We start from the raw sequence: 15948 nt of genomic DNA on the forward strand, positions 1-15948 counted from the left end.
GTTGGTCAGGTAGTGCAGCTCATCCAGGATGGCACATCAATGTGAGCTGTGGCAAGAAGGGTATCTGTCTGGCAGCACAGTGTCCAGAGCATCGAGCTGATACCAGGAGACAGGCCAGTACACCAGGAGATGTGTACTGGTGGGCAACAATACAGCAGCATGGCCACTCCCTTCTTCTTTGTGCAAGGAGGAACAGTACCAGAACCCTGCAAAATGACCTCCAGAAGGCCACTAATATCCATGTGTCTGCTTAAACTGTCAGAAACAGATTCCATGAGGGTGTTATGAGAGCCTGACATCCACAAGTGTGTATTGTGCTTGCCAGAGAACACCCAGCTTGGCAGATTTGACATTGATGCTCTGTGCTCTTCACGGAAGAGAGCAGGTTCACATTGAGAACGTGAAAGAGTCTGGAGACACCGAGGAGAACGTTCTGCTACCTGTAACATCCTCCAGCATGACTAGTTTGGCAGTGGGTCAGTAATGGTATGGGGAGGTATTTTTTTTTTGGAAGGCCGCTCAGCCCTCCATGTGCTCACCAGAGGTACCTTGACTGCCATTAGGTACCGGGATGAGATCCTCAGACCAATTGTGAGACCATATGCAGGTTCTCTAGGCCCTTTGTGCTTTCTGATGCATGACAATGCTAGGCCTCAAACAATTCTTTTTTTGGGGGGGGAAGGGTTTATACATAATTTGTAACAATATAGCCTGTTTTCTTTACTTTAACCAAGCGTAAGGGATCGTTTTTGTTATTTTAGAAAGTGTTAGGGATCTTATTCGTGACTTTACTCAAATGTAAAAGATTTCTTTGGAGAAGTGAATGTTGTGAATCATGCTAAATTCTTTCTTAGTTATATGTCAAACCAAACCCAGAAATTGGAGAAAAACCCTCAAACAATCTCCAGCACAACATATCCAAGTTTATGGTTTCTGTTTCCACATCCTCTCTTTATTCAATTCTTCCAGATTTTGCAAGTGGAATCGCCAAATACATATCAATTTACATGAGTAGAAGCCGCATAAATATCTAGTGTCATATAGAGTCTGGATTTTGGCTTCAATTAAACTGTATTCTGTGATTACAGCTCATTTTTATACATAGAGTTCTAAAAATAAAATAATAAAATCAGTAACTGTTCTATTTTGTCTAACTCTTTGTAACTTTGTAAGTATTTGGTGGCATCAGTTTATATAAAATTCAGCATTACACACTATTTAACAATTACACTATTACATAGATCATCATGCACTATTACACCTAAAATAAATCAATCACAATTAAGCCAGAGCTGTAAGCATGGCGTCGCAAAAAATCAGTGTTTTTTTTTCCTCACTCTTCAAACTAACATCTTATAAAGGGTGAGAAGATGAGACCCCAATGTACGGCATATAATAAAATGTGATTCACTTTTTATTTAGACGAAGATTTATTTACATAAAATGGAAATGCCTTTCTTGTATATTGGAAACAGACTCTCATGGTCAGATTTCACCTACACACAAATTTATAAAAAGAGATTCCCTATGACATTTGGGTCTCAGGATATTACTTTTATATTTGATCATCAATTTCCTTTTGGTACCACTTTGATTTCAGATGTGGTTTACCATCTTAATTTCTAATATTTCCATATTTATTCTTGTATTCAGGAAGTAAATGGTGAAAATTATATCCAGTTGTAGTCCAATTTCCTTGAATTAGTAGCCAGTTGCTTGATTTATCACGTATCCCCACTTTACTTTTGAAACCCAGAATAGGTCTGCAGTAAATAACCTAAAAGGTTACAAATTCCCTCTTTAAATCAAAATTTGTTATTATTGAGCAAAGTTAGTACTAATCACAAATATGAACTGTAATACCTAATGGTGAAACTTGATGAAATTTGTAAATCACAAAGTATCCAGCAGGTGTACATTTTTGTCAAAGAGCTCGAAAGTGGTTTAAACAATTTAAAAGTAGTAATATTTTAATGATTCCCCCACCGCTCCGGTTTTTTCATGTCTATTTACTTACTAATCCCATCTAGGACATTTTTTTTCAGTCAATCACGGTATGAAAATTAACTAGTGATTGGCTGAGCTGGCATTTCTTTGCATTTCTTGTGTGTCCAGGCTGGCCCTTGACCAGCGGAGTCATCATGCACGTCAGACAGGAACAGCTGGGGATTGTTCAGTTGGTATTGCTATTAGTTTGAAGCATCCTTTGCCACTGGACAGTCCCTTTAAAATCGTTTTCATTAAATCTCATTTTGTGATCTTTCTTTTGATAGAAGATAACTTGCTTATCGTTATAGGTCTGACATCTGACCCCGAATCCTTAGAACAGTGCTTTATTTAACTTGATATTGAATGGAGCAAAGGTGCCTATGCTCAGCCCTTTCTCTACTCTTCTCATGATCAGTTGGGTTACCAGTTGTCTGACCCCCAGCGATCTGCAAGTTGCTTCCTATCATATGAACTTGATGGACATGTGGAACAGTTCGAGCAATGGTTACAGGATAACTTGTGATTTTGGTAATAGTTACCTTGAGACAAAGCTTTTCCAAGAAAAATCTATTTGCAGTCTTTTGGAGTTGATCGTCAAAACATTCATGCAGACATCTTCTTCAGCACTATACCTCAAAATGCTGCAGTGGAGTCAATCAGACCCAATCTGAATAGGTGGTGCTCAGCACCCAAACATCAGCAGGATAGAATTCCACATACTTTATATTCCATACGAAGTCCAGAAATGTATACCGCACTCACCAAGTAGGTTTTCATACCCGCAGAAGGTCCTGTAGAAGCCTCACCTGGTCCTAAATACGTCTTAGTTCTGACTCCAAGAGAAGCCTCTATAATGTTTGCCCCAGTGGTCATGTAATGTCTTTTTAAGGTGGAATGGTATGGAATGAAAGGATATGGAAGTCAACTTGGTGAGTGCCGTATCTATTGCTGGGCTTTAATATGTAATACTTGTTCATACAAACATTCATTCCTAATCACTGTCCAGCATAAACGACCACTGAACACCAATAATGAATAATGATGAATTCTTCGCTTGTTATTGGTTTCGTCTGTTATGACAACATAAAATTAGCTTTTAATGTAAACTGTGTGGGAGGGAAAGAATGATCCCCTGAAGAATTGAATATGATTGGAACATGTTAATAATGACCAGTCGACTTAAATCATTTAGTTGACCAGTGTTTATTTTGGTCATTTGTCATCCAGTGTAAAATGACCCCTAGTTTCTGAACTTTGGAATATATTGCTTTATATGTTTGCTTTTTAATTTCCCTCTTTGGAAAGTATTTCCGAATATCATGGCACTTTATTTGGTTATTGTTCCTATCTGGACTTGCAGCCTGTTTCATTCTCTTCCCAAGTTGTTTTCAGATTTGTTTTTCAGGTTGCGGAGCCAATATCTTGCAGCGTCTCTTACGTTCTCAACTTTCATGCAAAGCTATGTTAATTTGTGTTCTGAGCAATTTGACTATGAGCTACAAACATTCCGAGAATTAAGTTTTTCATAAAACACCAATTTTTGGGCGTTTTTGTTCTTTCCTCCCCTATTTCCAAGAGGCAACATTTTCATTTCCATCAGCAAAGCCCTATCAGGGCTTGTTTTCTGCAGGACAAGTTGTAAGTTTGAATAATACCATTCATTTTACCATACAATTTACTAAAAAATGTGGGGGAAAAAATGGTGAAATGAAATGCGCTAGTTCCTAGGGAGTTTTATTTTTCTGATGTTCATTTAGGGTAAAAATGACCAGGAAGCATGATTCTCATGGTCAATCCAATTACAGTGATGCAAAATGGCTTTCATTTTTTTTTGCGTGGCCTGTTTTATTGTCACAATTTGGGCTCCTTAAGACATTTTGATTCCTTCTTATTGCATTTTTTTTAAGGGGAAATGTTTTTTTGTCACTAATTCTGTCATTTTTTTTTTCTTGTTATGTCTTTTCAGCTAACTTATTACTAGTGATGAGCGAATATACTTGTTACTTGAGATTTCTCGAGCACGCTCGGGGGTCCTCTGAGTATTTTTTAGTGCTCAGAGATTTAGTTTTTCTTGCTGCAGCTGAATGATTTACATTTGTTAGCCAGCATAAGTACATGTGGGGGTTGCCTGGTTGCTAGGGAATCCCCACATGTACTTATGCTGGCCAAGAGATGTAAAACATTCAGCTGCGGCAATAAAAACTAAATCTCCGAGCACTAAAAAATACTCTGAGGACCCCCGAGCGTGCTCGAGAAATCTCGAGTAACGAGTATATTCGCTCATCACTACTTATTACATGTTTTGGTAGACATGTAGGCATTTACATATGTGGCAATTGTAAATATGTTTAATTTCTTTATTTTTTAGGAGTAATTTTTGAATCCTATTTTTTAAAACTTTTTCTTCTTTTACCTTTATTTAGTCCCTTAAGGGAATTTGAACCTGCAATTATTTATGCACATTACTACAGTCTATAGTGAAAATCTCAATCTCATGTGAAGCTCAGCCCGTGACTGAGCTTCACAGGTATACCTAGATGGCAGCAACATGGGCTTTCATGGCCCAGCAGCCATGGTAATCTATTGATGTTCTGGGATTGCATCATGAGGGGCCAGTGGGACTAGGCACCATGTAAACGCCACTGTCAGAAATTGATAGCAGCTTTTAGATGGTTAACAGCAGTAATCTGAGCTCATTTGTGACGGTTGCTTTTATATGTATATGCCAGCTATGTAATGTAACCAGAATCTACCGCATGCAGAAAGCGCTCAGCTCCAGAACCATCTTCACACACTGGCACCCCAGTAGAGACACAGTTACTTTAATTTGCATTAAAGGGTTAAAGCATTGTTCCTATCTTTTGTAAAGCAAAGCCTAGTCCTGAGAATAAGAGTTGTAGGAAACTGCTTAATGCTGCATCCCCATCAATGTTTTTACCTGCACATTGTAGCCCCATCCAACTTCTGTGCAGAGACGTGCAGCACAGCTCAGGATATTCTTTTAATACAGTTTTTGACCACACAATGTGATTTACAATAAAAAATTATATTGGGGTACCATGTTAGCCAAAAAACTGTATGTAAATACTTTTATTCCAATAAAAATATTTACCTACAACATACCGTATATACTCGAGTATAAGCCGACCCCCCTAATTTTGCCACAAAAAACTGGGAAAACTTATTGACTCGAGTATAAGCCTAGGGTGGAAAATGCAGCAGCTACCGGTGAATTTCAAAAATAAAAATAGATGCTCCATACCGTTCATTATGGCCCCATAGCTGTGCCATATAGTGCTCTACACCGTTCATTATTGCCCCTTAGCTGTACCATAGAAAGCTGTGCCATATAGTGCTCTGCACCGTTCATTATTGCCCCATAGCTGTGTCATATAGTGCTCTGCACTGTTCATTATGGCCCCATAGCTGTGCCATATAGTGCTCTGCACCATTCATTATTGCCCCATAGCTGTGCCATATAGTGCTCTGCACCGTTCATTATTGCCCCATAGCTGTGCCATATAGTGCTCTGCACCGTTCATAATTGCCCCATAGCTGTGCCATATAGTGTTCTGCACCGTTCCTTATTGCCCCATAGCTGTGCCATATAGTGCTCTGCACCGTTCCTTATTGCCCCATAGCTGTGCCATTTAGTGCTCTGCACCGCTCCTTATTGCCCCATAGCTGTGCCATATAGTGCTCTGCACTGTTCATTATTGCCCCATAGCTGTGCCATATAGTGCTCTGCACCGTTCCTTATTGCCCCATAGCTGTGCCATATAGTGCTCTGCACCGCTCCTTATTGCCCCATAGCTGTGCCATATAGTGCTCTGCACCATTCCTTATTGCCCCATAGCTGTGCCATATAGTGCTCTGCACCGTTCATTATTGCCCCATAGCTGTGCCATATAGTGCTCTGCACCGTTCCTTATTGCCCCATAGCTGTGCCATATAGTGTTCTGCACCGTTCATTATTGCCCCATAGCTGTGCCATATAGTGCTCTGCACCGTTCATTATTGCTCCATAGCTGTGCCATATAGTGCTCTGCACCGTTCATTATTGCCCCATAGATGTGCGATAGAAAGCTGTGCTGCTGCTGCTGCAATAAAAATAATAAAGCACATACTCACCTCTCTTGCTTGCAGCTCCTCAGCGTCCCGTCCTGGCGTCTCTCTGCACTGACTGATCAGGCAGAGGGCGGCGTGCACACTATATGCGTCATCGCTCCCTCTGACCTGCACAGTCAGTGCTGAGAGAGAGACGCTGGGAAGACAGAGCGGCGCCCGGCGTGTGGAACGCGGACAGGTGAATATGTAATACTTACCTGCTCCCGGCGTCCCGCTCCTTCCCCCGGACAGCTGGTCCTCGGTGCCGCAGCCTCTTCCTCTATCAGCGGTCACCGGCACCGCTGATTAGAAAAATGAATAGGCGGCTCCGCCCCTATGGGAGTGGAGTCCATATTCATTTCTCTAATGAGCGGTCCCACGTGACCGCTGTACAGGGGAAGAGCTGCGGCACCCGGAGACCGTGGGACGGGCAGGGGGAGCGCCAGGAGGGCTGGAAGCAGGTAAGTATGCCTCAGTTCCCTCTCCCCCTCACCCGCCGACCGTGACTCGAGTATAAGCCGAGAGGGGCACTTTCAGCCCAAAAATTTGGGCTGAAAATTTCGGCTTATACTCGAGTATATACGGTAAATGTAAAATTTAATATGGTGAACAAGTTACATGAATATTTAGAATGTACAATGGTTCTCATGGTGGACGTAATAAAATGAGCTCCACAAGCAGCATGTATCTGACACTGGCTTGTATGATTGCAGCCAGGTATGTCCGACTCTGAAATTGGTGCTGCATGTGAGAGAAAAAAACAGGCTTTAAATGCTACCGGGGAATGAACCGAACAGTAGACTGGACAGGTCTGTCCCGAGCGCCTTCTCCCCGCCCTAACCCTAGACTGGCAGGACTCTCCCTACACACACATGCAGGGAGAGACCTGTATCTCCAGGGATGTTTGCAGGGAGAAGCCGCAGGGAAACCCTTCATGACTAGTCTCCTGTGCAGCTTGCTCCCCGGCAGCTTTTAAAGTATGTTTTTCTCTGAAATGCGGCATTGTTTCAGAGTGAAACATACATGATTGAGATCATGCAGCCAGTGCCTGATATATGCTGCCTGTGGATTTGGCAACATCTATCCATTCTCAGGTTCACTTTTTTGATCATATTTTTTACATTTCTTTTATTTGTAGATTGGGAGCCCTCGCGGGCAGGGTCCTCGCTCCTCCTGTACCAGTTGTGACTTGCATTGTTCAAGATTATTGTACTTGTTTTTATTATGTATACCCCTCCTCACATGTAAAGCGCCATGGAATAAATGGCGCTATAACAATAAATAATATCTAGTTATATTTTTTAAAAAATCCTATATTCTTTCTATTTTCCCGCTGTCTATTGATCTTAATATTAGGCTAACCCTTCCTGTTATGTGGCGTTCTTTCCAGCGAACTTGTATCACTTCTACATAGAAAGCGCCAAATCCCACTATTCACAGGTAGTGTTCCCAGCTCACCACCTACACCTTCTGCTTTTAACAGCAGCTCCTTCACGATGTCTTCCTGCATAATCCTTTTACTGAAAATAGGAAAACAAGAATACTTTTTATTCTTGTAACGCTTGCAAAATATCAGATGTGATTTGCTCCCTTTATGCTGTAAATGTATTAATAGATCATGACGTGCCATTGTAGTTACGGTATACATATTTCTTGTGAAGTCTAAAAATATTATGCATGGTGAATATCAGATACATGCTGTATCAGTGTAAAAAATATATAAAAAAAATATACCAAGTAAAATCTCACATCAGGACACAAATCCCATTCCACTGGTCTCATCTTCTCAAATTACAATAAAAGACCTTCTCAGACCTTGATCTGTAGTGTGCAACTCTGTTTTTTACTTCTTTCATCTCTCCCATCACCTTTTATTATATCACAATTTGTATTTTGGGCAGCTCTCTGCTCTTAGTCATGATGAACTGTTAGATAAGAGCCTTTCAGCAAGTTACGATGAGCAGATCTGTGTGATAACTATTAAATAACATGGAAAACAGGTCTACATGATTTTGTTCTGCCTTGTCAGTCCTTAGCATGCCCTTTCTTTTCCCTGTGTTGGTGAGACTGAGTAAATTCAATAGGAAAATTCTGGAAAATGCCTCCATTTTATTCTCTGAGGCTAAGATTTTTTTTTTGTCTGTTGCTATTACACAACTACACAAGATGAATAGAAACCAATGCACTTGTGGTGGATTTTTTTTTACTTAATTAAAAAAAAGGATTCTAAAACAACGTGGTTGTACTCCAATCATGCCAAAAAATCTTATCATGACCATATTGTGCCCCCATGATCCTGCCAGAAATCATGCCGATATGCTGATGTGTTAATGGACACATAGTGAATTGTCATTAGCAATAGATGTGCTTCCAGCATTAGTCCTTGGCTAAGAATGTTGATTTGCAGTTGTAACGTGAACACCCTTCTAAATTTTAGTTTGTATCCTTATATGCTAAAATGGCAAAATTAGACCATTTTGTAACTCAACACGGTTTTCAAAAATACTGCAAACTTGCCATATTGTATTAGTGCAAGTTTTTAGTAGCTGAATATGCCATAAAGCTTTAAAACTATGGATAAAACCACATATTAGTGGTCTAGTCACATGACTGTTAAATTGTGGTTTACCCATCCTATGATGAGGCTAGAAAATCTGCTCATTAAAATGTTTTCTTTTATAGGGAACCTGTCACCCCCCCCCCCCCCCAGGCGTTTTTAACTAAAAGAGCCACCTTGTGCAGCACTAATGCTGCATTCTGTCAAGGTGGCTTTTATTTGGGGTCCCTTCCAACGCTGCAATATTCGTTTTTTTAATTAGCCCGCCATACCTGTAGTCTGTTCAGGGGGCATGTCTCTTCTCCCGGACACAAACGCCTCCCCGCCATCACGCGACCCCCTCCGCGGGCGCCTCCTCCTGTGCCTTTATTAATGTCTCCGGCGCCTGCGCTGTAAGTTCCCACCATGTGATGGGAGTTGAAGGGCAGCGTAAACTGCGCATGCTCGAAAAAGGAGTTTACGCCGCAGCTGCCGGGGACGTTAATGAAGGCACAGGAAGTGGCGCACGGAGGGGCCTAGTGATGGCTGGGAGGGGTTTGTGTCTGTGGGGAAAAGACATACCCCCCAGACAGACTACAGGTATGGTGGGCAAATTAAAAAAATGAATATTGCAGCTTCGGAAGGGACCCCAAATAAAAGAGCCACCTTGTCAGAATGCAGCATTAGTGCTGCACAAGGTGGCTCTTTTAGTTAAAAACGCCAGGGGAGGAGGTGACAGGTTCCCTTTAAACATTATTGTTGGTTTTAGTCCGTGACAGAAAAAACTAATTCTAATGCAATAACGGTATGATCATAAGTTCCAAAAAAATCAATTTGAAAAACATACAAGCCTCCGTAGAGAACAAGCATGAATTTTAGATTTTAGGGTCCCTGCACACATGGCAGATTTGTTTGCAGCAAAAATTGCCGATATTGCTGTTAATTTTGTTTCATAATCACAGCCGATGTCCCCCCTATTGCATTGCAATAGTGAAGTCTGAAATGGATTACGCCCAAAAATGTACAGGTTCTGGACTTTTAAAGTCCAAATCTCATGCCAATTTCTGTGCAGAAAGTGATTCTGAACAGTCAACATGTAGAATACATTGGTTAGAGATTTACATTACTGGTACTGCATTATGCTGCAAATTTGGCTTTTAATTAAAGACTTAGGGGTTATGCACTCTCAATATCTTTTTCAGTGGAATTCCACCTAAAACTGCACTACATTAATACTGTATCCTAGAAGTGCTGTGTAATATAGTCATGGCCAAAAGTGTTGTCACTCTTGAAATTGTTTTAGAAAATGAAGTATTTCACACATGTTTATTTCCTTTGTATTGGCACTTGCCACAGGTTAGTTTGACCGAGCATCACATGCCTGAAACAAAATTGTTTACCCACAATTTTGGAAAGGTGCCAACAAATTTGTCCTGACCCTTTTGGTGTTACTTATTTTTTTTTTTTTAATACATCAAAACATACCAAAATTGCTATTTTTGTGCATTCATTCTCCAAAAATGCATGAATAAAGAGTCTTTATGTTCCCCGAAAATATTACTTTGGTAAATAATCTTTAGGACAGATCATCAATATCTGATCTGTGAGCTGATACAGCAGCAGCCATGTGTAAGCAGTGTGTCAGAGTGAAACACCACTGCTCCGACACGCTGTCTAGTGGTTGGTGCTGGATGCTGAAGGTCAGCTCTTATGATTGGAGTAGGGGCTGATGTACAATACTCAGGACTAACCAATGAACATTGTTCAGAGCTGCGCATACTGCTTACATTGTGGCTCTTGCTGGAGCTGGAAAGAACTGATCAATGAGGGGGTTGCTTGGTCTTCTATCCTTGAGAAAGTCATCAATATCACTTTACTGTGGTTAAAGGGACTCTGTCAGCACAGAATGACTGTTCAAACAAAAGTGCAGGTATTCAGTTTGTCATGGCAGAGGCAATCATTTAAATACACCATATCACCTGCTTGTTTTCTTTGTCTTTTCACTCTCTTCCCCCTTAATTGTTAGTCAGAGAATGGTGGGACTATTTGGAAAACAAGCTGGTGGAAAGGTGTAGTTAAATGTTTGGTAACATCAAGGGTGCCCTGAGCACCTATACTTGGTTTTGTCATCCTGCTCAGACAACGTCCCTTTAAAAATATAGTTTTTGATTTATTTTAAGTAGATGTGTAATCCTGTATCGAGAACCAGACTGACAGGCACATGTTCTATTACGACCTCATTAACGGCAACTCATCTTCAGATAAAAAACCACGGGCAGAATGAATCAGACAATAGATGACCATAGATGTCGGCCGCACTTACCATTTTGTGACCGGTCTCTCCTTATGTCTATTCATAGGGCAAGACATGCAGGTATCTCAGCATTATTATAAAAATACTCATCAGATGTTCCTCTTTTTATACAGCATCTACTTAATTTCCAAGTTTAAGGATATATTTGTAGCAGACCCCACTTGGCATCTAAACTGATAGACCTTAGTGTACCTATCTACTCCTGAAAGCGGCATATGTATGCTCTTTCGGGTTCCTTCTTTGGACCCAAAGTTGGGCTTTCAGTAACTTGTGTCATAGGAACTATGTTCAAAATGGGAATTTTTCAACTATACAGTTAGTCTTAAGTGCTATTATTTTGAAAGGACTGTATTTTTATTATTATTCAACCAACGTTTTTTTGTTTGTTTTTTTTTACTCTGACCACAGAATTTCAAGAGAGCCCTGGTGAAACAACTGAAGAGATTGAACCTTGGGCAAAGCCACTTCTTCACCTCTGGCAGTCCAAGGTACAAAGCTTTGCAGCTGAAAGGGAGTACAATCAGTCATTCTCAAAACTGAAGCCATATTGCGCCATCTGTAGTCTTTTTTTGCCTTACTACAAGGTAAGTTACATTTTTTAATGCAGTTGTTTGAAATGTACCTGTCATTTGGATGTAAATGTTATATAAATGCACAATCGTATATACCACATGATACATATGCCATTATTTCATAATTTTTCAAAGTTCTTATCTTTACTTAAAAGAAAAATTTACGTTCAAAACACCTCTTTTATTTCTCCGAAGAGCATGGGGCATGTACACTGCTCAAAAAAATAAAGGGAACACTTAAACAGAATATACACTACCATTCAAAAGTTTAGGGTCAACCAGACAATTTTGTGTTCCCCATGAAAACTCATACTTTTATTAATCAAATGAGTTGCCAAATGAATTGAAAATCTAGACCAGACACTGACAAGGTTCGAAAAAATGATTTTTATTTGAAATAATAATTTTCTCCTTCAAACTTTGCTTTTGTCAAAGAATGCTCCCTTTGCAGCAATTACAGCATTGCAGACCTTTGGCATTCTAGCAGTTAATTTGCTGAGGTAATCTGGAGAAATTTCACCCCATGCTTCCAGAAGCCCCTCCCACAAGTTGGTTTGGCTTGATGGGCACTTTTTGTGTACCATACGGTCAAGCTGCTCCCACAACAGCTCAATGGGGTTGAGATCTGGTGACTGCGCTGGCCACTCCATTACAGATAGAATACTAGCTGCCTGCTTCTCCCCTAAATAGTTCTTGCATAATTTGGAGGTGTGCTTTGGGTCATTGTCCTGTTGTAGGATGAAATTGGCTCCAATCAAGCGCTGTCCACAGGGTATGGCATTGCAAAATGGAGTGATGGCCTTCTATATTCAAAATCCCTTTTACCTTGCACAAATCTCCCACTTTACCAGCACCAAACCATCACCTTACCTCCACCATGCTTGACAGATAGCATCAGGCACTCCTCCAGCATCTTTTCAGTTGTTCTGCATCTTACAAATGTTATTCTGTATGATCCAAACACCTCAAATTTGGATTTGTCTGTCCATAACACTTTTTTCCAATTTTCCTCTGTCCAATGTCTGTTCCTTTGCCCATATTAATCTTTTCCTTTTATTAGCCAGTCTCTGATATGACTTTTTCTTTGCCACTCTGCCATGAAGGCCAACATCCCGGAGTCACCTCTTCACTGTAGATGTTGACACTGGTGTTTTGCGTATACTTTTTAATGAAGCTGCCAGTTGAGGACCTGTGAGGCATCGATTTCTCAAACTACAGACTCTAATGTACTTGTCTTGTTGCTCAGTTGTGCAGCGGGGCCTCCCACTTTTCTTTCTTCTCTGGTTAGAGCCTGTTTGTGCTCTGCTCTGAAGGGAGTAGTACACACCATTGTAGGAAATCTTCAGTTTCTTGGCAATTTCTCGCATGCAATAGCCTTCATTTCTAAGAACAAGAATAGACTGTCGAGTTTCACATGAAAGTTCTTTTTTTTTGGCCATTTTGAAAGTTTAATGGAACCAACAAATGTAATGCTCCAGATTCTCAACTAGCTCAAAGGAAGGTCAGGTTTATATGTTCTCTAATCAGCTAAACTGTATTCAGCTGTGCTAACATACTTGCGCAAGGGTTTTCAAGGGTATTCTAACCATCCATTAGTCTTCTTAGACAGTTGGCAAACAAAAAATACCATAAGAACACTGGAGTAATGGTTGTTGGACATGGGCCTCTATTCACCTATGAAGATATTGCATTACAAACCAGATGTTTGCAGCTAGAATAGTCATTTACCACATTAACAATGTATAGAGTGTATTTCTGAATCATTTAATGTTGGCTTTATTGGAAAAAACTGTGCTTTTCTTTAAAAAATAAGGACATTTCTTAGTGACCCTAGTCTATGGGGTAAGGTTTCTCCTTGTAGAGAGTGACATACCAGCTCTGGCTTGTCAAGGTAAGGAGGCTTATTCGCCGTGTAATGCTCCTCTGGGAAATATAATATGCAAATTGCCTCTTCAGAGAAAAAGAGGACTTAAACTCTATAGCGCCACCTGTTGGAAGTAGCGATCCTACAAAGTCACAATCAACCCTTTAACGAGTCGTGCAATATGACTTAGGATAAAAGCCAAATCAGTTTCTCAATTCGCAGACACGGTGTTTCGGGCTGTTGGCCCTCGCCAGTGCGAAGCATGAGAACTAATTTGGCTATAAGTGACCCTAAACTTGTGAACGGTAGTGTAACTCCAAGTAAATCAAACTTCTGTGAAATCAAACTGTCCTCTTAGGAAGCAACACTGTTTGACAATCAATTTCACATGCTGTTGTGCAAATGGAATGGACAACAGATGGAAATTATTGGCAATTATTAGAGATGAGCGAATATACTCGTTACTCGAGATTTCTCAAGCATGCTCGGGGGTCCTCCGAGTATTTTTTTTTTTAGTGCTCGGAGATTTAGTTTTTCTTGCTGCAGCTGAATGATTTACATCTGTTAGCCAGCATAAGTACATGTGGGGATTCCCTAGCAACCAGGCAACCCCCACTTGTAGTTATGCTGGCTAACTGATGTAAATCATTCAGCTGCAGCAAGAAAGACTAAATCTCCGAGCACTAAAAAATACTCGGAGGACCCCCGCATGCTCGAGAAATCTCGAGTAACGAGTATATTCGCTCGTAACTAGCAATTATCAAGACACACTCGATAAAGGAGTGGTTCTGCAGGTGGGAACCACAAACCACATCTCAGTACCAATGCTGTCTGGCTGATGTTTTGGTCACTTTTGAATGTTGGTTGTGCGTTCACAATCGTGGTAGCATGAGACGGACTCTACAACCCACACAAGTGGGTCAGGTAGTGCAGCTCATCCAGGATGGCACATCACTGCGAGCTGTGGCAAGAATGTTTGCTGTGTCTGTCAGCGTAGTGTCCAGAGGCTGGAGGTGCTACCAGGAGCCAGGCCAGTACACCAGGAGACGTGGAGGGGGCCATAGGAGGGCAACAACCCAGCAGCAGGACCGCTACCTCAGCCTTTGTGCAAGGAGGAACAGGAGGAGCACTGCCAGAGCCCTGCAAAATGACCTCCAGCAGGCCACAAATGTGCATGTGTCTGCACAAATGGTTAGAAACGGACTACATGAGGATCTGAGTGCCCGACGTCCACAGATTGAGGTTGTGCTCACAGCCCAACACCGTGCAGGATGCTTGGCATTTGCCACAGAACACCAAGATTGGCATATTCGCCATTGGTGCCCTGTGCTCTTCACAGATGAAAGCAGGTTCACACTGAGCCCATGTGACAGACGTGACAGAGTCTGCAGACGCCGTGGAGAGTGATCTACTGCCTGCAACATCCTTCAGCTTGACAGGTTTGGCAGTGGGTCAATAATGGTGTGGGGTGGCATTTCTTTGGAGTGCCGCACAGCCCTCCATGTGCTCGCCAGAGGTAGCCTGACTGCCATTAGGTACCGAAAAGAGATCCTCATACCCCTTGTGAGACCACATGCTGGTGCGGTTGGCCCTGGGTTCCTCCTGATGCAGGGCAATGCCAGACCTCATGTGGTTGGAGTGTGTTAGCAGTTCCTGCAAGATGAAGGCATTGAAGCTATGGACTGGCCCGCCCGTTCCCCAGACCTGAATCCGATTGAACACCTCTGGAACATCATGTCTCGCACCATCCACCAACGTCCCGTTGCACCACAGGCTGTCCAGGAGTTGGTGGATGCTTTAGTCCAGGTCTGGGAGGAGATCCCTCAGCAGACCATCCACCGCCTCATCAGGAGTATGCCCAGGCATTGTAGGGAGGTCATACAGGCACATGGAGGCCACACACTACTGAGCATCGTTTCTTTTTCTTGAGGCATTTCCACTGAAGTTGGATCAGCCTGTAACTTCATTTTCCTCTTTGATTTTGAGCATCATTCCAACTGCAGACCTCCGTGGGATATTAGTTGTGAATTATGTGAATTACGTTGATCATTTTTAGGTTTTATTGTTTGCAACACATTCCACTATGTAATGAATAAAGATTTACAACTGGAATATTTCATTCCGTGATATCTAGGATGTGGGATTTTTGTGTTCCCTTTATTTTTTTTGAGCAGTGTACTTTGCTATTATATAAATATATAATGTGTGTGTGTGTTATTTATACTCTATTCTACACACACACAGTATTGTGGAAAGGTTTTAGGCAGGTGTGAGAAAAATGCTTCAAAGTAAGAATAATTAAAAAAAAATGGAAGTGTTAGAAGTTTGCATTTTGTTACATGATAAAAATAAAGTGAATGAATAAAAAGAAAATGTTAAATCAATTTGCCTTGATCACCCTTTGCCTTCAAAACATGCCTTCAGCATCACTTCTAAGTACATTTGCTGATTGTCAGGGATTTCATTGTGTTATAGCCAGGTGTATGAGTATTCAGTTATACTATTTTGTTGATTCTGATCATTATTTTCATATGTAGGTTGTAATGCACTCATTAGCTGTAACAGA

General features: G+C 41.2%; 1 protein-coding gene across 2 annotated transcripts in view; it reads left to right on the plus strand.

Annotated features, from left to right (window-relative positions):
- KDM4C (lysine demethylase 4C) overlaps positions 1 to 15948 on the plus strand; it is a 595853-nt gene that overhangs the window by 377307 nt on the left and 202598 nt on the right. For both annotated transcript variants that reach the window (XM_077249185.1, XM_077249186.1), the window contains one exon: positions 11355 to 11530. In XM_077249185.1, coding sequence (XP_077105300.1) covers positions 11355 to 11530 — 176 coding nt within the window. The remainder of the gene's footprint in view (positions 1 to 11354; positions 11531 to 15948) is intronic.

The sequence above is a fragment of the Ranitomeya variabilis genome, chromosome 1 (assembly GCF_051348905.1).
Source record: "Ranitomeya variabilis isolate aRanVar5 chromosome 1, aRanVar5.hap1, whole genome shotgun sequence".
NCBI classification, from domain to species: Eukaryota; Metazoa; Chordata; class Amphibia; order Anura; family Dendrobatidae; genus Ranitomeya; species Ranitomeya variabilis.